At 37.9% G+C, this 22,916-nt stretch overlaps 3 protein-coding genes across 4 annotated transcripts; all 3 read left to right on the plus strand.

The window, feature by feature from the left end:
• Nucleotides 1-1,615: 1,615 nt before the first annotated feature.
• On the plus strand, nt 1,616-8,979 carry LOC132789015 (protein eiger). Of its 2 annotated transcripts, none has more exons than XM_060796746.1 (7): nt 1,616-2,658; nt 6,157-6,282; nt 7,143-7,504; nt 7,567-7,671; nt 7,996-8,087; nt 8,193-8,282; nt 8,338-8,979. In XM_060796746.1, exons 1-7 carry the CDS (start codon nt 2,488-2,490, stop codon nt 8,703-8,705), a joined length of 1,314 nt encoding a protein of 437 aa, XP_060652729.1. In that variant the 5' UTR covers nt 1,616-2,487; the 3' UTR covers nt 8,706-8,979. The 2 variants fall into 2 exon arrangements, with proteins under 2 accessions (XP_060652729.1, XP_060652728.1); XM_060796745.1 differs by having other exon boundaries at nt 1,617-2,658; nt 8,175-8,282.
• Nucleotides 8,980-10,129: 1,150 nt separating this feature from the next.
• Nucleotides 10,130-19,447, plus strand: LOC132788897 (uncharacterized). Its single transcript, XM_060796560.1, is given in 8 exon segments — nt 10,130-10,263; nt 14,134-14,409; nt 15,712-15,969; nt 17,093-18,042; nt 18,044-18,139; nt 18,187-18,572; nt 18,801-19,071; nt 19,134-19,447. Coding segments are annotated over 8 exon segments (2,565 nt in total). The 5' UTR covers nt 10,130; the 3' UTR covers nt 19,329-19,447.
• Nucleotides 19,448-21,244: 1,797 nt separating this feature from the next.
• On the plus strand, nt 21,245-22,908 carry LOC132788896 (prenylated Rab acceptor protein 1). The gene is made up of 3 exons (XM_060796559.1): nt 21,245-21,692; nt 22,135-22,341; nt 22,411-22,908. Exons 1-3 carry the CDS (start codon nt 21,637-21,639, stop codon nt 22,700-22,702), a joined length of 555 nt encoding a protein of 184 aa, XP_060652542.1. The 5' UTR covers nt 21,245-21,636; the 3' UTR covers nt 22,703-22,908.
• Nucleotides 22,909-22,916: the final 8 nt, after the last annotated feature.

The raw sequence follows: 22,916 nt of genomic DNA on the forward strand, positions 1-22,916 counted from the left end.
ATCGATTCCTTGATTCATTTTGACGGTTATCGACTTCAAGCATTCAAAATATGTATCGACCGTTAGGCAAAGTGTGGAACCATTTACACAATCGTTGAAATTATTACTTTAATAATTGTTATTTGCATACATTTGTCGCAATGTATATATTTGAAGTGCGTGAGTGTGAGTGTTTATGAATACTATTGAAAGCTCTGTATAATATATTGACATTGAAAGCACTTGATTGCTGCAGAAATAAGCTTGCCAGATATTAATTATCGCAACGAATTTTAATTACACTGAACTATGATACACAGAAACAAGCGCGATTGCTTGTCCGTATCGAGGAGCATTTGTGTATGTGGAGAATGGGTTCGCAGTAAAACGATCGAGCAGGCAGTAGATACAGTCAGCGGAGGCACAGATAAAGAGCAGCCAGTCGATCGCTGTGTCTGTCGCTGTCTTTCGAAAGAAATTCATTTCAGGCATCGTTGAGCTGTGGATTGCCCTCTGCCTATAAATTTTGACCGATGCTCGGCGCGCGATAAATGGTGGCGAATAAAAAGCAAACAAATTATGTATGTACGATCAGCACTCGTACAATATTGTATCTGTGTCTGATGGTGCCCCAAACAAAGACCAATAACTGTAAGCTATAACCGAGCAATTGAATAAACGGCTCAAGTACTCGACTCGACGACTCGTTGTGTATCGTATGCAACATCAATTACTGGCATTGACTTTGAATTGTTCGAGTATCCACTGCGTTTTGCCCTTGGCTCGGCTCGTTCTCAGATCTTTCTCGCAGATACGCAGATATCGTAAATGCCACAACCACATTGTTGAAGTACTCGCGCATGTGGTTAAGTGCAGCGATAAACAAATTAAAGAAGTAATCATGTCTGGGACGCCGTCTCAATACGCATTTCCCGTTTACCTGCGCTACCTGACGTCGTCATCAATTCGAAACTAATTAGTTGCCGTCGAGCACTGCAAAATCTGCCTCATTAGAGTTGCATACATTATGAAATTGTTTGCTTAGTCGAGTCGCTCTGTCTGGCAGACAATCCGACGTCGCCTTTGTCGTCGAGACAGTAGCACAACGCATTAGTTTTATGGCATGGTACGTGGACTCGTATTACGCGTATTATTAGATCTCTGAGCTGTCCTAGCTAGCTGATAAGCCGGCGTCAGGCACATCACCATTAGCTACAGTAATAATTTTAATGAAACACAAAAAGTTCAATTCCTCCGGCTTATCGCCCAAAAAAAAGAAAAAAATAATAAAAGTCATTATTTATACATATACCTCCTAAGTATTTCATTTCAAAACCAAAAAAAAAAAAAAAATTGTATAACGTCGAACTTAAATTTCTAATTGAAGTGGTGTGCATGTGCATTGTTATCAAGTCAGGGGTGTTTTTTGCTGCGGCCTGCAGATTTTGTTGTTTTCAAAATCGCAATCAACGGAGCAGACTTTGACACCCCTAGAAAAACAAAAAATCAAAAGCGGGGAGGTTAATCTAAACAATACCTAAAACAAATCCAACAAAAATAAATGGTTCCCAAGTCAATAGACAGTATTAACAAAAATATACAAAGCGCTCATATCTGGCGCTGTTCCCAAAAACCGCAGCAGCATCAGCAACAGCAACAAGAACTACGGATGATCGATCCCCTCAGGTCCAGGCCAACGACAACCCGCGGCGCCTGCCAAAATAATTGGCAATGTCGTTCTCACAACTGTTCCCATAATAGTGCTCGCACGCTCGCTCTCTCTCGCTCTATCAGAGATTCTCTCAGCGCTGCGACTGTGCTCAAGGCACAGCGTCAGACGAATAGCTTGCGCTCAGTTCAACGCGAATCGCAGACGCAAGCCGACGTCTTGAAAGCGCGTGCGTGGCATCAGCTGAAAGTTACACCAGTATCTCAAGTTATTACCAAGATTCTATACTATAAAGCGGCATACACGCGTAGTAAAAAAATAAAACAAAAAAGTCAAAACAAGCAAGCGACAAGCTATTTTATCGAAACCTCTAACAACGGCAACTGATAAAAGAACGCTGAAAATAGCGAAAGAAAAAAAGCCAAGAAAAAAAGAATCTCAAAAGAATTTCTGTGTATCTCATATCTAGTGCGAAAACTTGTTTTAACAAAAAAAGCATTTCAGCAGATTTCAGGCCAATTAAATAATATAAATAAAACGCGAGTAAACGAGCAAAAAAAAAACCAAACGAGAAAAGAGGAAAAATCAAGTGCAGGAAAAACTCTTTAAGGGCTGTTCAACAAGTGCGCGAGTGTTTAGTAAATTCTTGCTTTTGTTGTTATTTTTATTGTGTCCGGTGCTTAAGTTGCACTTGGCACTTGCTTGACATTTGCGGCATACCAGCGATACAGTCTCTCAGACTTTCATATAGACGTATCTAGAGACGGTAGTAGACAGACTGTCTACGGTCCTGACTCGCTCATCCAGTTGCCATTTGATCAATAACATCAGCTACAGAAATGACAGCGGAGACACTTAAACCGTTTATAACGCCAACGGGTGTCGTTAATAATAATTTTCCGGCCAAGCATTCGGCCGGAACGCACTCGCAACGGAAGACTAAACATGCCGCTCCGATTGTATTGGGCATCATCGCTGCAGCACTCGTCATTGGGATCTTCGTCCTAACCGTGAGTATTTCTTGTCCCCTTCTCTACTCTAATCTTGAGTTGATTATCAGGTCAATTAATTAGAAATTCCCCAAAATAAAAAAAAAACTTTAAAGGCAATCTCATAAATAAACAATGCTCATTTGCATAGAAAACTGTCAAAATTAAGCAGAATTTTGGTTGCTTTGTTTATGAAGCCACATTTAAATTTTAATTAAAAAACATTTTAAATTGAAATCGACAAAGCAAATTTTATGACGCGTGACCGTCAGCCATTTAGTTCGCACACCATGTATAACTATAATTTGCCAGCAGATACAATATCTAAGCAGAAAATACAATATCTACATATGAATGTGTGTATCTGCTGCGGTAGCCTCTTAGCTATAAAACCCGTCTCGACGTTGGATCGAAATTGAAGCGTGTCTTTGGCCAAATCGTTTCCTAATGATTGTGACCATAAAACTCAACAAGCTGCCGATCAGCCAAAGCCACAGAAAGACAAAGCCTGAGATACAGAGCGAGCGAGAACGAGTGAGAAAGATTAATGTGTGTATGCATCTTAGGTAGCTGGAGACAGAGACAAATCGGCGTCTTAACAAATATACAAATAAACAAATCTTGTTGCTATAAACACGCAAGCAAATGCTTAACTAGGTGCCAATGGATGAACTGTTTGAAGTTCTGGAGGAGCGCACGTGTTTCCTAATATCCATTTGAGTTTATTTTAAGATTTGTTTTAAACGATCGAAATATAGTTGCGAAGTTTAAACAAAAATGTGTGAAAAAATCGCGCTTGGATGAGAATTTTAAGAAGTAAAGTTAAGACTCATTAAAAACATAGTATTTAAATAGCCTCGATTACCACTATTTGTAGAATTGGTATATCTAGTGTTAATCGAGACAATTTAAATAATAGGATTTTTTATACAATAACAAAAGTTAATTTTCCGTTTGTAAAGAAGAAGCGACCAAGTTGCGATATTCTATGTCGCAGTAGAATATTTTTACTGGATATTATACAGTATTATACATATACAGTATTCAATCAAGTTGTCTCAAGTTTCATAGAGGTGGCGAATAATCAACTCATTTTCCCCATTCCAATGCATATGATATGCAGTTGGTGTATAAAATATGTTCACAAACTCCAGAGCTAAGATGACACATTGGGGGCTTATCGGTGGAAGTTGTTCATTTTGCTCCAGATTCGAATTGTTGACTCGCTTACTGTACTATATCTACGAATAGAAGGTTTGCAGCTTATAGAGAAAAAGAAAATTTCACTTAGACGGATTCAGATAGACGATTTCTCAAGAAGTCCGATACATTGAGTACTCGTGCATTTTGATTATAAATCTCAACAAGAAACGAGTGCGTTTCGAAAACGGAAATCATACAATTGTCAATTGTCAACTGACTTGTAAATGGTTTGGATTGGCTTCAGTTGCATATGCATATGCATATAAATCTTTGTTAAGATTTTAATTCAATTTTCTTTGGAACAAGAGTGGCAATGGACCAGTGTGAGAGTGACCCTCATCATGGCACGGTGAAAGTAGAAACAAAGTTCAAGTTTTTCTGCTGGCGTAACGAGATTACATTGCATTGGTCTTGGGCGATTTATTGGTTTTACTTTTGTGGGGGGAATAAAGCTTTTAATGGGAAACTTGTTTACATTTTTGTGTTATCCACAAAGTTGTCATAATAGCGGTGGACAAAGTGAGTGTACAAACTGTGCTTATGAATGGCGCTGAAACAGCTTCAGTTTTTAGACAGAAGTGAACGGTAATTAAAATGGAAAAACAATTACACTGAGCGAAAAGGGGTTTATACAAAATATATATACTTGAAAATAATGTTCTTTATTAATAAATGAATGTAGTAAAGGATTTAATAGTTTTCCTCTTCATTAATTGTATTGTGCTGAATCATTTTTCTGAGTGCATCAATGACAATGGCCTTGTTGTGGAGCTGTGGCCACATGTCACAGTGTCTTAAGCTTAATTCAATAAAGTCATAAACAAGTTCCATGGCTCCGCTCTCAAAAATACTCGTAATTTATTCACACTATCCACTAGAATCCAGTACACATGTCTCGAGTGCTCAAAACTTGTCATTTACGGCTCAAGTTGATCGCCCTGCTGGCTGCCTGTCATAACCGGCGAACACTGAAATTTTGGGTGCCGCCATTGGACAAAGCATTAAAGAAAAGACATGCAAGAACGAAATACGAAAATATATATGAAGATACAACAACAGACAGATATATGAAGCTTTATATATATAAAGTACATCCATATCTCTGTTAGGAAAAGGCGCTGCCAGTCTCATATTGAGCAACGCGTTGAAAGTTGCGGCTGCTCACACTGAATGTTAATGATCCATTAAAAAGATTATACGCCTCGTCGGTAGCGGTAGACTGTAGACTACTCATGTTCTTGTTATGCCACGCACTTTGATTGTACCACAAAGTGTAGTTTGAATATAGCAACACAAAGTATTGGAGAAAAGAATTTTGTGGAACTGCAAGAAAAACAAAAATATTTTCCAATTATTATAATGTTGCAAAGAAAAAGATTCTTGGTTATTGAAGGGTATTATTTATAGCTAAATGTGTATATTTAGCATACATGTATGTACACAAAATAATTAGTTTGTGGATGAACATCAACTGCAAATAACAATAATAATAACACATTTTCAATAGATACTAGAATATTACAAAAATAATAATTTAACTTCATGAAAAACAAAAACATTTTCTAAATATTAACATTGCAAAGGAAAGGTTGGCTATTGAAAGAAGTTATTTATAGTTTAGAAATTCTAGTAAACGATATAATTATTTTGTCCATAAACATCTACTATATAGCACAAAAATTCCGAAAAATAATCAAAATATATTATAACTTTTTTTTTCGACGGAGCAATAAACACAAATTATTTAATCACTTTGAAATAATTTGATTATTTTCGTAGTCGTCTCTGGGGTATTGCTTAGTCGAGCAAACGTCGCAATTAATTGGGTTATTCGTTCATCTTGTTGCGCGTCTATCAAAATCTTTCTTTATTTCGGCTGACGATTGTCGGTTTTCGTCTTTCGTTTGCGGGTGTCAAAGTTCGCCCGTTGGGATTAGATGATGTGTTAGTTCTAGCACCGCCTATCGCCATAATTAAAGCTCATTACAATAATTGTAGAAATTTGTAGATAATGCATTATAAATGATAGGCGAGTCGAATACAAAAATAAATGATGTCGATTGCCAAACATAAACTTCGATGGTTTGCCATATCTGAAGTGGGGGCTTTTGAGTTTTGATTTTTTCGACTGATGTATACATTATGTTCCTCAATGGTTTTCCCTTTGGCCGCCACCGCACCACTAAGAGAATAAACACATGATCATAATGTGTATCTATAGACTGCTCAAGTGATCTCATATATGTATATACATTATTTATGACGCAGTCGCTTGGTTCCAAAAACAACAATATAAGAGCTGTTTCCATTTTGCAGATCTGGCAGACGGTGCGGGTCCAGCACCTAGAATCCGAATTGAATGGACTCAAGAAAGATGTGGAAAGTCTGAGACATCGACTGGGCATTAACTATCTGGAGGAGATGGACGAATTCCAGAACGAGGTGAGCTTTACATTTCTTCTAATTATTAATATTATTTCTTCTTATTAATATTTGCTATTTTTGTGAAGTGTTGCGTCATTGTTCAGAAGTGAAAGCTAGAATAAAATTGTATATATTGTAAATGGGACAATTTTGTATTTATAGAAATACAGTGCGTTTAAATTCAAATATCTTACGAATTTTCGTAGAAATATATATTTTGGTTTCGCGTTTTGACAAATGATAATTTCGTAGATAATTAATGTGTATCTCTAAACGAAAACTAAACCCGCTTAGATTGAACACTCAATTAATGTCGAAAAGACTTGTGCCCAGGGAAAAATATATGCAAATAATTTATGGGGTGGATAAGTTGAAACATTTTTAACACTTGAGATATTTACTTGGGTTTAGCATTGAGAAATGTATCTAGCGAATGATATAGATACAAATAAATTCAAGGCAAATTTTTGATATACTATAAAAACAAAATTTATGATTGCTTCTAAAAGTGACGACTGATCTGATCTCATCAATGGCAAAGATCGTTTCAAAGATTTCAAAGCTATTGATGTGGTATCTTTATTTCTTTTTCTTTGACTGTATGTGTGTGTGGGGAAGGCGCCAGCAATTAAAGCAAATGCCAAAATAGAGATGAAAAAGTATCTTTAAATGAGTGCGCGTATTTTTAAATGTGAAATCACAAATGTATTTGAGAAATGCGCTTTCTTAGCTACTATGTATATGGGGCAGCCATCGCAGCCTCTTCTCCCTGTTCTGCATCTTCCTCATTTTATTAAGCTAGAAGCGCAACAAAGTCACGTACTTGACACCAAGTTGTTGACCTAATATTTACTGTGGCATCCACTTGAAAATTGCAGTACGACCACAGGCTCATTGATGATCCCAACAACGATGAGCTCGACACCAACGATTACGACGAGGATGATGACGACTTGGATGACATGGATACCAATGTTGAAGACGATGATGACGACGACGACGATGCCGATGATGATCAAACTGTTTACAATGGTGCTGAGGAGGAGAGTTCAAGCAGTGTGGAAGACGACTACGTTGATTATCTGGATTTGATCAATCAAGAAACCAATGGCAATCACACCAAGTTGCCCCGAAACAGTGCTCAAACTGAATCTTCAGCCTCCACATCGTCTTCATCCAATGATGATAATGTCTTTGATGATTTCACCAGCTACAATGACTCGAAAAAGAAGAAGGAACGGTAAGGCAGTATATAATACTAGTAATCTTTAATGTAGCTAATAATTTCTTATCATTTTACAGTAAATCTCGCTCTATTGCCAACTTGCGTAATGAGCTGCAGAGCAACGAAGTCACTCAGAATCAGAACCAAACCGAAGCCAAAACCGAGCAGCAATTGAAGGAAAAGTAAGTATAAATTGATTTGATGTGTATATAGTATATTCGCTTAAATGCAATTTTTTGTGTATACGAAATGCTTTACAAATAACATTAAATTCATTTATATTGAACTCAAATTCGACTGAGTTAATGGAATTTTACAATTAATCCAAACAATTGAATGTTAACTAAATTTTGTCAATGAAAAACACATTTAAAGCTGATGATAATTATTTTATTTTAAAATTTTTTTTAATTAAAAATCATGTTTAGAATGTCGTTAATGTGATTTCATTAGCTTGCTACATTTTTATTTATATATTAAAACTATCACTATTTAATATTCTTTAGCGTTGCTTCGACTGAGAGTCTGCCACATCATCATTCCCATAAGTCGCATTCACGGGCTCATCATCGTCGTCATCGCGTTCTGGTGCGCAAAGGTAAATCATTTGAATAGTTAAACCTCCTCCAATTGGCTGTAAATAGTTCTCCAAAAATTATGCTCTTTGTTATCAATTAATTTACAGGCGAATCTACTGTTTCAGCGAAATCCGTAGATAACTATTCGCGACCAGCTGCTCATTTCCATTTAAGAGATTCTCTTAGACATGATCAGGGACACCAGAGTTTGCAAGGTAAGTAGAAAATTGATTGTCCTCCCATTGAGTTCATAATTAATTAGTGCATCAGGCTTAGGTTATACAGGTGATATCTACGTGGGAGAAATTGCCGAAAGCATGTACAATCAGCAAGCATTTACGGTCGATAAAGGCGTTTTGATGGTACACGAACCGGGACTCTACTATGTCTATGCGCAAATCTGTTACAACAATTCCTTCGATGAGAATGGTTACATCATCTTCCACGAGCACACACCATTCCTGGAGTGCCTTAACACGGTGCCAACAAATATGCCAAAGGTTCACACTTGTCACACAAGTGGCCTCATTCAGCTGGAGCGCAATGAGAAAATCCATTTGCGTGATATTCACAGACAACGCAATGTCATCTTCAGGAATCGCAATAATCGCAGCTACTTTGGCATCATCAAGATCTAGAAGTCTGTCCTTGGGACGCGGAAGAGTTCAAGCTTTAGTAGTCGAGTGGAGTTGACTACTCGTGAATACGAATACAGCAAAAGTAGATTCCTAGTTTGTAGTCTTAGACTTAGATGTAACTCATAATCGTATTTTATCAACACTTAAACATTATCCTAAACTTAATCCCACACATAATCATGCATAAACTGTCATATTTATTTTGTATATACTTTATTCCATAACTTGATAATTCTAGACAAAAATGGCCATAAATAAAAACAAGAGAATCTTATTGACGTGTCTATTATTGAATGAATTTATGAATAGAGAAAAAAGATTTTTAAAACTAACACATTTTATATTTTTGGCACTTAAATTTATTTTGAATGTCAATTAATAATTAGAAATGCTTACAAAGTGAAAGAAAAATATTTCTGGGGCGTCTGTTTAGTATCTGTGTTTGCTATTTGTTTACTTTATTTAATTGTGAAATAGTTGATAGAGAATTGAGCAACAAATCAGTTAGATATTAAGTGTTAAAATAAACACAAACAATATATCAAATGAAAAATTAAACTTAACATAATAAATATTTATTTAAATAGAATTTCATTCCCTGCTAATAAAGCCAAAAATAAATTATTCGAAATTTAAATTAAGTCATCTCTGTTATTTCTTTTCATTATGTTTCCATACCTCTTCAGTACGAAAGTATTACCTTTCATCGTAATTCCTATATCAGCACTTGCAAGCATAAAACAAACTTAATAGTCAAGTCCAGACGCTGCAATCGAATCTGTTGGTCAAGCTGCAAAAGGAGCCATCAAATGTCACGTCAAATGGAATAATCAAGTTTCACTGAAACATGCTCGCATGCGATTACCCAGACATGAATGCTTGTCCAATGCAAGTCCATCTGCATTCCAGCATCAGCTTTGACTTTAGCTTCAGCTCCAGTCCCTGGGACGCTGAGCTCGATGCTCAAAATAGATGCAATTGAACGTAATGCCAAATGCTTAAAGCACACACACGAGAGAATGCTGAACCTGGGGCTAGGGGGGACGGAGAGAAAGAGGGGATTGAAGGGGGGGTTTTCGGTTTGCGGATATGGGAAGTAATTGCCGAATGAATTATCAATTCGCGTGTAACAGGTGGTGCCATGCGATGCGGTGGTGTGTTTTCGTTATAACGAGAAGCAACAGTTCGGCAACAGCATTATTTGGGGTGGCCGGGGAATGGATGATGAGCCCTCTAAAATCGCCCACGGCTGGAGGAGCAACAACAAACGCAAACAGATTGTTCTGTTGCCAGGCCTACCCTCTGTACATATACGCAAAGACAAGTATATACCCCTCCAAATGTTCCACCTGCTCATCGTCGTCGTTGTCGTCCACGTCGTCGTCCTTCTCTGCCCATGCGCAGTGTTCTGGCGTTCAAATTTCAATGCATTCAAAGCTGCAGTTTCGAGCTTTTCCCGTTTGCAACACACAAATTTTGATTTCAGTTGTGATTTTCTTTTGGCACACCAGGTGCAACATTGTGCAAATATTGAAATTGTGCAAATATGGGAATTACGGTGAGTGCAGAAATCAGTATGCAAATTTAAACCAATATTAAAAAAGGTATATGTATATGTATAAATTTAAAAAAATAAACTACTAAAAGTTTTTAAATCAAAATTGTTTCACTATAATAATTCAAATCTACTTCGTATACACAAGTTTTCGAAATTTTAATTTAAAATATTTTAGTTTTAGTTTTTTCTTATCAAACTTCTATTGAGATTGTTAAAAATCTCTCTGAATTCCTAGAGTACTTAGTATGAAAGATGGGGTAGTAGTATAAAAAATATTATAAAAAACTTAGTATACAAGATACAGTAGTAGTAGAATGTATATTTAATATACTTTAATGATGCCAACACCGTAATAGCTAAAGCTACTGTAATGTAAGATTGTTTAGGTACACAAGCAAGTAGAGTAGAATATATAGTCAAGTATCAACTTAGTGGTATGTAAATAAGTAAAATAAACTTTGGCATCAAATATCTAGTTACATTTAAATACTTGTATTCCTTATCTTGTGATTATTCTCAGAATATCTTCGACTGTTTGCACGTATAGCCTGTTTCTTTTACTTCATTAGTTATACCCAGCACTTGAAGTTGATAGGGTATTATAATTGGTAACAAAATGTGTCAACATGGGAGTCATATCCTCAATTCATTTAGAACTAAGCGCAATGCATGAGTGTGTGTACTAGCTCTCCTAGCTCCAATTAACCCAAGTCGTTGGGGCATGCTAAGTAAATGGCATTCACAGAGTCGGTTATGAATACTTAATGAATCCATTCAGTTGCATTCAAAACGAAACGAATGAAACGAAAGTCAAGTCAAATGAAAGCTTTTTATTTTGGGGGGCGGACAACAGCAGCAACAAGCTTCGCCCACACACAAAGCACGCTCTGGCTTCTACTCGCGTTCTTTCTCTCTCGCTCTCGCACCCATTACCCCTCATTCTTTCCCTCTCTCACTCTCGCACGCGTTCGTTCTCTCACTCTCTTTCTCTCTCTCTGGCTTTATTCGTGCTTGCTTCGGCTTGAATGGTCGTCCTGTTGTGTATAAATTGAAGAAGCCTCGCGATTTTGATGTCACTCTTGGTTCCGTCTTGACTGTGGCTGGTGCAAAGTGCCGAGTCCTTGTGCCGAGTTCTTGGAGCAGAGCAGCAGAAGAAGGCGTAGGAGTGTGACGCCATGTTGTGAAAAGTGTCTACCATTTGTATTTACACACAAAAAAGGCAACTAAAGAAAACACTCTATACATTTTTGTGTAGTGCATAAAAAGAAAAATAATAACAATAAACAAATAAGCAAAAATAATCTAGCGAAACGTGAAACGAAAAAACTGCGTAAGAAAAGTGCAAAATTTTCTGTGCGGACGTCCATTGATTTGTTTGTTGGTAAGCGTGGGGCGTTGTGTCAATAAGTCAAAACGAACTTGTTTCAATCCCTCAATGCAGGTCCCATAATAGGCTTTATTACGAGCGTAAGACCCGCTTTTGTCAGTTGAGCGACTGTTACAGGCGTCTACTGAATAAATAATGTCCGAGCTTCGAGCTCAAACAAACTGTTGGATAACAAGCACACACAACAACAACGACAGCAGCAGCAAAAAAAAAAGTGACATGGAAAAAGGTTCCGCACACTTTTGCAAGCAATTTAAAATAAATGAAGAACCGCTTTCACTTAGTAGCCCCCTAGGCAAGTCCTGGGCCATGTTAAAGCATTTAATTAGGCACGTCGCAAAAGACCTTAATACTATATGCATACACAAATACACATACATACATATTTACGATACACATACATACATTATGAGACATATTCCGCTCAATCTGTTCGCTCTCCCAATTGAATTTGTCTCAATTTGATTGCCTTGCCCCGAAATCAACACTCGCAACTGGCAACTCGCTGTTCGCAGCTCGCAGAATATTCGCTGGAGCTCGCTGACAAAATGTAATTATGTTGGCTCGCTGCACGAGCCAATTTGCATCTCCTGCTTCTGCTCCTGCCATATACTGTCGCAGTTGTTAGTGTCACATCCTGTATGTATAATATGGCTTTCACTTAGCGCCAGCATCTGATGTCGGTCCCTCCATGCGCAGCCTATTAAAATGGTCAGCACTAAAGTAGGCAACAGTTTTTCTTTGCTCCTATTTGCTGTCCTTCGAAACTCCTTTGTTCTTTTGCAGATCTAAGAAATTAATATAGTATATATAGATGACTAGCAACTGCTAGCAATCATAATGGCATTAGACAGAGTCTCAGCTTGCGATGCAGTAAAATATTACGCATACGCATTGTTGCCTGCGCGATATTGAAGACCTTCTGAGTAAGATTAAAGACATGTATGTATCTTCTTTGATTACTTTTGAAATCTAGCAGATTTTGGCAGCATATTAATTTCTTCAAATATTGATTGAAAGCAATCACATTACTCATACGCACTATGGTGCGACAAAAATAGATATGACAGATATATTTAGAATTGTGCAGAACTAAGCTTGACATTTAAACATCTCTAGCATTTAATTTACAACACAACAATGAAATATAAATCTTGTACTGCAGAAAAGCAAAAAGTTTATTAATTAATTAAAGATAATTGAATTAAAAAGATGTACGTAATGTGTCGTAACTTTCAAGGTTAATCAATTAGCACATTGACATACAAATTATAATTAGATAACGAAAGTTTTCTTCAAACTGTTGCGCTTCAAAGAAAACACTTTTCATTTATGCTAAACTGAAAGACTGCCGTCAATTTAGTCTGAGATCAAGATTACGCAAAGATGTTCAAACAGAATTGTGTATTTTTTTTTGCCATGTCTGCACGTTGAAGTTTAATCCAGACTGAAGCGTAGTAGAGTCTCGTTAAGCTTAGACAAGACAAGACAAGAGGCAGTCAAGCAGCAGTAATAATATTATAAATGCAATAACAAAAGCACAAAAACTAAATAATAAAAATAACATAGCAGTAAAGAAAAATAAATAAAAGGGGGAAGCGCAGAAAGTCGGTCGCTGTAACGCAAAGCAAAAGCAGCTGCCTTGACATTTAATGGCGCTTAAAGTCAGCGTAGACGCCGACTCGGTATCATAAATTCCATGGCAATGCGAGTCGAGTGCGGCTAACAGGATGAAGGGAGGGTGGTTTGGTTTGACTTTATTGAAAACTATGAGCCAACTGTGCGCAAAATGGGTGTGTATACCTTTTCCTTTAACCATATGATAGAGCGACCGCAGAGCAACAGGCATAAGATGTCACTGCGGGTGTATACGTGATATAACGTATACGCAGCGTGTGGAGTCAGAGAAAAGCCAATGCCAGAAGCTTTTCTGCAGCATGAAATATAATTGTCAAACGAGAGAAATGGGAACCGAATGGAACGTTGAGGAATGTTGGCAAAACTCGTGGCTCAAATATGCACACACATTGGAATTTTATTGATTTATTTTTGCGGATGCTTTGCGTCAGCAGTTCATTAGAGGTCCAGAGATGAGAAAATAATTGAAATACCTTTCACCCAAATGCCAAATGCTTCATCTATCCCCCATCCCAATTTGCATAGTTATGCTCACGAAAATTCGCATAATTGGAAATGTTATGTGGCATGTCAGCAGAGGCCACGTAATGAACTACTTATAGGTAGGTGGCAGTGACACGATATCACGACAGCAGTTGTCACCTCATAGCAGAAACAACAGCACAAGTCAGCAAACGCTTTAAAGTGTAAATGTAATTAAAAGTTTTACCTGGGGGTTATGCACGGGCATTACGAGAATTCCTTTTTTTTCATCTTTTTGAGCACCTGAAACGTGCCAAGCATAAAATGTATTTAATGCGTTTATCCTTGATACTTTATCCTTTTACTTTTTAATGGCCCTGCAGCCGTATTAAAGTTGCCGACGACCAGCAACAGAACAACAAAAGCAGCGTCAGCATCAGGAGTAACGATGTCTGTTCAATTGGCTGTTGTCGTGGCTGCTGTTGCCTATCTGGGACTGGGTCTCATTGCCTCAGTTCATGCAACGCCGCAGCATGCAGCCTACTCTCTCCAGGCGGCAGTCGATGAGCTGCATCGCCGCGAGGCTGCCAAGTATCCTCTGAACGCTCCGCCACCCTCCAGCCATTATGGCACGGATCCTCTGGACGATTGGGACGAAGGTGAGTCTTTGATTTTATGCAACACCCAAAACAAAAGCATTACGACGCTGCAGGCGATAAACAGAGCTTATCGAAAGCCAAGCGAAAAAAGAGTTTGTTAATTTATAGAGCGCTCTAGGGCCTGCACTTAAGTAGCAACACAATTTTGTATAATTATTGTTAATTAATTACATCACCTTTGGCACAGCTTGGAGTATTGTTGACTACACTCCTTCATAAAAACTGCGAATACATGCATTAGGAATTAATGAATTAGACCCTCAGCACATCCTAAACCCATAGTTGACTACACTCCTAAATGAAAGCTTATGAATTCATTCATCATGAACTGCACCTAGTTGAACATTTGCAACATATATTTTTAGCTGCAATTAATTTGGCATTTCATAGTGATAAATGTAACATTAAAAGAAAAACAAAAATGTGTGTAATATATTTCTGATGAAGCTTAGTAACTAAAGCCCTAAATTCATTAGTTCTATTTAACTACTAATTCCATTTCGCATCCCATTCGATTAATCTGTTTTAGATGTGAAGGGATAGTAATTTAGGAATTTGAGAGTTTTTTTCTTCGCTAATTTCTTTTAGATATATATGAAATATTTATTTCTTTTTAACAGTACGATAAGCAGTTATGAATGAACACATAATATATATTTTACGATTTACTAATCTTATCGTCTTCAATGCTTTTTTGTATTATTCATACTGAAAAGTTAAGTAGTTCAGGAAATTCCCCTGATAAAAAACGACACATTTCATAGGCACTCTTAAAAGCAAGCAATAGGGCCAATCAGCTTAAGTTGAAGAGTAAAGCTCTCAGCCAGAATCAGCTGATATTGCCCAACTTAAGCGAATCGCGTAATCAGCAGCAAATCTGAGATGGCTGGTCAGGTCAGGTCAGTTCAGGATGGGAGAGTAGAGAGACTTGAGAGCTGGTAGCTGGGAGCTGTCAGCTGCAGGCAAAGGAAACTGAGACCTGTGAAGAACGGGAAATACAGTTCGTAACTTGAGTTCGAGTGTGAAAGGCAGAGAGGGAGATGGTTGGAGTGACAGCATCAACATCAGCTGTGCCCGCATGTAAGAGAGGCGCACGTGACCCATCGGCTTGCTAACATATAACCCAAAAATAAAATAGAACTTTGCCACATACACATATATATATATAATGCCATGCCCCTTGCCCCATATTAACCCCAAATGCACTGCCAATTCAGCTCTCGCCTATTCACATTTTCATTTGTATTATGATTCTTTTTTTTATTTTCCACTTCGGCTTTGTCCTTATGAAATGCTGCACAGAAAGCGATTTATTTGGCACTGGCAACAAGTATAAGAATCGGAATCGCCATAGAATAAATAAGGCAATTGCCAAGTACTTAGAGCGCGATAATGATAATGCTAAGAACTATGACATGGGTCTGGGCTCACCATTTGCCGGTTATGAGTTCGATGATGAGCGCGACCAGCAAACGAATCCCAATCCTAATTCAAATCTCTTTGTGGACGAGAAACGCAAGCGCTCCTCGTCGCCCTTTAGGGAACGTGACGAGCAGTACGGTAAGTAACCCCCAATACATATACATAAATACACACACACTCACACACATACAAATGAACACCTTAGGCATAAGAGAGTCGGATTAGATGCGTGTCCACTTGAGTGAGTGCCTCGAATGGATTGGGATAACAATGCTTTTCACTTGTGAGAACTAAAACCACTTAGCTCAGATTAACTTCTGTGCGTGTCTATGTGTGAGTGAATGTATTATGTGGATGCTTGTGTGTGTTTGTACACAAAGAGAAAAATCAAAAAAATCGAAAAATAACCAATACTGAGAAAATAAATTTCATCTATCTTAGATCCCAGAGACTATGAGACATACAGTTAAAATTTTGTTGATAGTATTTATTATCTCAATATACTAAATATTCGTTTTTGTATATTTCATTTGTTTGTATATTAATGCGGTACGTTTAAGTTAAAGTTTATTGGAAGCGGGTAGCTTGATTATAGATTTCACAAAATAAAAATATCTGGATTTTTACTTTAGTATTTTTATTAATTACTTATTTGTACATTGGAAATTAGATTGTTTGTTTAGAACTATACTTAATTTTAAATAGAATTAATAAATATATGTTGTAATTCATCTTTAGACTTTTTTCCACGCCTAAGCATAATTTCTTAAGACAATTTATTATTTTATAATAATTTATCTTTAAATTAGTTGCACTTTTAAATGGTAGCCATTTCATTAGTGAATTTTCCTCTCTTTGAATTTAGTTCGCAAGCTTTTCTCTCAATGTAGGCTCTATACGTTTTTTAGTCAATGATAAATGCAACGAGCTGGAAGCTAAGGCAAAGGCACACATCCTGACTGCCTTCCTGTCATTTGATTTAATAGCTCTGCGGCTCTGCTTGAAAGGACACCAACAACTTGATGCGTGCCCATAAACACATACAACTCCCACGCATACTCACAAGCACACCCAAGTACACACACATACACCTACTCGCACACACACAATCCCAATTAATTATACAACATAGATTTATAGTCGAGGCACGAGGTTCACTTGGCTGCCTGTCAGCTCGACCCGTTGCCAGTTCAACTTACTCTTTAGCTAAGCTTAGGCTGAAGGTCAAAGTCAAGACACACTTTTGCTTGCCATGTTGCAGACGCCGCCGCACCAGTTGCCGCCGCTTCGTCCGTCTTCCGTGAACGTGAGAACCTGAACAACAATGCCGCCGCCGCCGCTGGAGATGCAGCCAGTCACAGTGAGTTGACCGAGCAGTTCTTGAGGGAGATTGAGGAGGCCAGCGAGCATGAGCGTCAGGATCGTTACAAGGCCGCTTTGAGGCAGCTCTGGGAGAAGTATCAGCAACAGGAGAACGAACTGCTTGGCAATGGCGATCAGGATGAACACGAGCAACAGCAACAGCTCTTCGAGCAGAAGAAACGCATGCGCATGCCTCCATACTATCTGTTGATGCAGAAGAAACGCTCGTATCCGGTGCTGCCCTGGTTGCCCTATAATGGCGACAAGAAGAAGCGATTCCCCGTGGCCAAGCGCGCGGTTGCCGAGTCCCCGTTGGCCAAGACCGATGAGCGTGTGGCCCAGGAGCTAAGCGAACTCTTTGGCAAGCCCGCCAGCGACCAGCAGTCGGAGGAGAAGAAGAAACGTTCGACCGAGGAGCAAACCAAAGCCGCGTCCACAACTCATCAACCGGAGACAGCAGCCACCGCCACAGCTTTGGGTGATATGCGTCTAGAGATCAACTTTCAGCGAGTGAACGTCACGAATGCGGCTCCAAAGGAGACACCAACAGCAGCGCCAGCCAAGGCAGTTGGCACTCCCGAGATGGTCATGCATGGTGGACACACGGGACACCATCGGAAGCGCAGCGAGCATCACTCGGATGAGGAGTACGGCGAGCACGATGAACACGATGGTGAGGGCGAGGGAGAAGAAAGTTCCGATGAGGATGATCACGATGAGTTCGATGAGGATGACGAAGCTGAGGGCGAGGGTGAAGGCGATGCTGGCGAGCGACGACGCAAGAAGAAGCGTGCTGCCAATGCCAAACATGTTCATAGTCCAACTGTGGGTCACTTGATGCTGCGTGCCAAAAAAATCCATCGATTGGTCGCAATACTTTGGACTCGATCGCAAGAAGAAATCTGAGCAGCTGTCAGAGTAAGTGCAATCCAACAAATCATGAAATGCATTTATTAAATTCTCTTTGTTATTTGTAGAGCCGAAATAAGGAAGGACAGCAAAGAGGAAGTCGAAGAGGATGCCCAGAAGAAGAAGAAGCGCGAACTTGATCCCGAGAAGCTGGAGAGCATGGACAAGAAGTTGCAGTCCATCGAGGACTTCATCATTGATGAGACCATCAAGTATACGGGTGCACACGAGGGCATCAACAACCAGGAGGAGATTCGAAAGCTCAAGGAGCATGTGTTGGCACGCCTAGCGACCGCTTATAGTCTGGAAAAGATGCGTCGGGCACTGGATAAGCTGCGTCAGTCCGTGGATGCTGAGAATCATCTGTTGCGCAATGTCATTGAATCCGATTCGGACGAGAACACATTAGATGAGCGCTGGCCATCGAAGCGCTACAGCGTAAAGAAGGAGCAGGCTGATGAACTGGCAGAGTAAGTTGAAGTAGAATATTTATTGTATTTTTTTAAGCCAAAGATAATATTTTAGAATTTAATATTATTTCGAATATTTTTATTTTTATTTTAATAATTAGAAAATAAAGTTTCCTAAATGTGCATAGTTTGTATATTTCTATATTTTGTATTTATTTACACAAAATTTATGTAAAGTTGAATAAATAAATAATTACACTTTCTAATAAATAAATACTTTATAAACAGAGACCTACAACAGTCGAAGAAGAAGCGCAGCGGTTACATGCGTTATCCAGAGCCGCCCAATGCCATGGATGAGGCCATGAGCTTGAATGGTGCTCCCTACGAGGCCCTCAACGATGCTTACTTGGGCAACAAGAACTACATCATTGGCTCCAATCAATGTCCCGTTATCGAATCCATGGCGGAGCGTTGCCGCAGCGTTGATCTCATTTCCGGAGATTTGAACCAAGAGCTTCTTCCAGTCTGCGGCGTCCATCAGATTTGCTATCTCTGCGTAAGTTATCCAAAGTACATCGAAATAAACTAGCTAATCCTGTCAATCCTTTTGATCCGCAGGGCACATCGCAAGTGGCCTGCGATTATCAGTATTTGGCCGAGGCGGACTCCATCTGTGGCACCAGCAACGAATGCCAGGCTGCAGCTCGCTCCGTGCTGATGATCCTGCGTGGGACTCCCGGACGTCAGCTGGGTCCACGTGAATGTTTGAAGAATCCTTGCTTGTACCGAGCCATGCGTGAGATTGGTCTCTAAATGAGCAACGATCCCTTTCTTAACGTCCTTTTGTGTGCGTTTAAAAAGAACACAACAACAAAAATCTACTAAAAAAAATGATAAATGATAAAAAAGGAATACAAAAAAAAACAAAGAAACGTTGCTGAACTAGCAAATCAAATATTTGATTCAAAATACATATATACATGAATAAATAATACAAGAAAAAAGTAAATAATAATGCAGTTAAAGATTTGGATACATTTTGCTGTTGCCAAAGAAGCCAACAGTTCCAACTATAGAGTTTACCTAAAGAGACCTACATCACGAAAACTGAATAGAATTTGAAGCCAACCAAACCCAAAGAACATACCACATACATACATACATACATATAGTAATATATACCATATCCAATATCGTATTTGTACATTTCATGTATACTCCATAGTTATATTTTGTTTTCGCCAAGCAGTAGGCACCAGATATAGTCACATCCGCTGTGTTTATTAATTTATGGAACGCACATTTAATAAATCAATATATGTATGTATTCTTAAACAATATACAACAAACAAAACTTATAATCGACAAATATTTAAAAGAAGAAAAATAACAAAAAAAAAATCAAAAATCATATTCGTAAATGTATAAACAGTATGTTATTATGTGTAAGCGTTCCAACAAAATGCGATTTATTATTAACAAAATGATCCCCAAAATAATGCTCATTGGCAGCTTTTAATATTAAATATGACCGAAATAATGCTTCAGAGACTAAGACAAAACACAACAACAAAGAAAAATGAAAATGAAAAAATAAATAGATAAAAATAAACAATATCAAGTGAAAATCAAACAAAATTTTTTGATATAGTTTAAACAATTGTTGAGACGCAATTGGCACTATGCAAATAATAGAACACACATAAATGATCTAAAGAAAGGTGTAAAAGTATTAGAATCAGCTTCATACGTATGTTGCCCTATATAAACGTTTAAAAATATATGTACGCATGTATATTATATTGAAGTTTCGGAAAGAGCCCCATTCAAAAAATATAACAATATATAGAAAAGAACATCAGGCCTCAAACATACGTATCGAACGCATTAAACCAAAAGCGGAGATTTTCGAATAATAACTTAAACAATTTTGCTGTACACACATAACAACGAGAATGTTGTATAATTTTTGTTGTTTTGGAGTCGAGTTTACGATGGTTATTTATTAATGTCATTAAAGAAAAAACCGAAAGAATATTCATGATAATTATATATTTGTGTCAGAGCTGGTCTACGAAAAAACATATACTTAAATGTGTTTCAGTGTAAAAACAATAAATGCAAATAACTAAGACAAATATTCTCTAAATAAAATCTATAGATGTGATTATATAATATACATAAGGAGAAAGCAAACTAAAAATGCAAATAGTACCGTAACAAGGAAAATGGAATAAACTCTGCATTGTAATGAATCAAAATATTATTATAAATGTATTTACATCATATATTAATAATGTATGTATGTAATGCCACGGTTCGAACAAGAATTTAAAGAAAACAAATCTTATATGAGAAATATATATATATATATACTTATATGTATTGCTATACAGTTATAAATGTAAAATATATAAGCGAGGTCTCATCCACTACGTTTTAAACTTGCTACAAATATATAATGGCTACCAAAAAAAATGGAGTCACATTCTATTTAAAAGTGTAAACCGAGAGACCTCGATAAAAAACTAAAGTGAGTACTTTTTCCTTCAATTGCAACAGTTTGAAGGTTCGATACCTTTTCAAAACGAGTATAATTTAGGCGCTCTGCTTCTGAACAGTGTTGAACAATGGCAGGTGACTCTCAGCTGTTTTCAACAGGGCTCTCATTGCTGTGGTTGTCGTTGTTAGAGTTGTCGAGCTAGCACTACTGCCACATCAGAGTAAGTTGTTGCTTTTTGTTTGTGTCTTTGAAACAATAATATCAGATTTGGGTAAAATTTGTGTACAAAAAATTAATAGTATGTGTTAAACAATAACAGCATTGCACTCGCCTGACTGCTCGTATGGCGTGGAAGCCAATGTAATTCAAATTGTGAACCGTCAACACAAATTTGGAACACGTCAGATCCCATTTTTTTGTGCAGCATCCGCTACCGATAAAAGCTAATTTATCAATCGGAACCGGAGCAGAATACCGAAAACTTGTGCAGCTAAAGACCACGAGCAAGAACAAGAGGTCGACGCAGTAAACCATAAGTGTTAACGACGCGTCATCAATTTGGACGACAAAAGGCAGCGAAGACATGACGGAAACAAGCATTGATGTCAGTGGAGAGAGATGGAGGTGCCGCCTCGGGCAGCTGGTGGCCAGACAACAAAATGGGATCTACAGAAGTGCGTATTACACAAACAACACAATATATCCTATAGCCTTGGGGGGGGAAGTAGTATTCTAAGATAGTATATCCGTGTATAAGGAACAATCTTCTGAGAGTGCTACACAAATTATTCTTATTTAGAATTTGACCTTGCTTGATTTCACCCCTTGCTTAATGTTTAAATTAGGAAATGCACAATACCCTCATCTAAATTGTTCTTGATTAAGTACATATTTGTAAATATCGTTTATGGGCCACAGTTTATTAAAGTTCATTATCCAAAAATAATTAAGGCGTATCATAGCTACCGTAGCTTATCAATCTTAATTACGATTGTCGTTACTTAATTCGTTCATCTGAGACTGTTTTATAAATTGTATGAAAGTGGTTATCAGGATATAGTACATTCGACTGTAGCTTTATCATCATAATTGTTCTAATGTTTTTCCTATTTCCAGCATACCCTCACTTCAAAATTTACCCTCTCCTTTGGAATTGATACACACAGTACGACGGTCGTTGCGTCCATGGACAGTGTTCTTCAACATTGGAAATTTTAAGACAGCTGTCAGCATGCAACGTCTAAACAATCGTATTATGCGGAATCTATCTTATTTCCAAAGCAATTACATATTTGTATTCATTGTGCTAATGATATACTGTCTGTAAGTACACATCGATCTATTAGTTATGCGATCTGTATAACAACTGTTTAAACAAATGCATTTTGTTAGGATTACGTCGCCGCTTACATTGTTTGTCGTGGCGGGCGTTGCTTATGGTTGTCATAGGATTCGTACAAAGAACTCGAACGTAACGCTTCTTGGACACACGATATCGCCGAAGCAACAAATTGTCGGTATCAATTTGTGTGCGGCACCTCTGCTGTTCCTGGTCGGAGCTGGCGCCGTATTATTCTGGACACTAGGTGCTTCCTGCTTTGTCATCTTCATGCATGCTATATTCTATAACATTGATGCAATTGTAACGGAAGAGAACGAAGGATTCATGTCGCAGGTTGTTTAATTGCATCCATTGGAATATCTGCCACAGAGGGGCCTTATTAGACGATAAGTTGCAATATATCTATCTATATAGTATATAGTATATATATTTATATCGAAATCGAACCGAAATGTAGTTAAGTTTTATCAATAACGACCACCGACGACAAAACGATTTCTTCAATCAGCACTACAAAATGATTACACATAAATCCATATGTCTGCATATATATTGT

The sequence above is a fragment of the Drosophila nasuta genome, chromosome 3 (assembly GCF_023558535.2).
Source record: "Drosophila nasuta strain 15112-1781.00 chromosome 3, ASM2355853v1, whole genome shotgun sequence".
Taxonomy (NCBI): domain Eukaryota; kingdom Metazoa; phylum Arthropoda; class Insecta; order Diptera; family Drosophilidae; genus Drosophila; species Drosophila nasuta.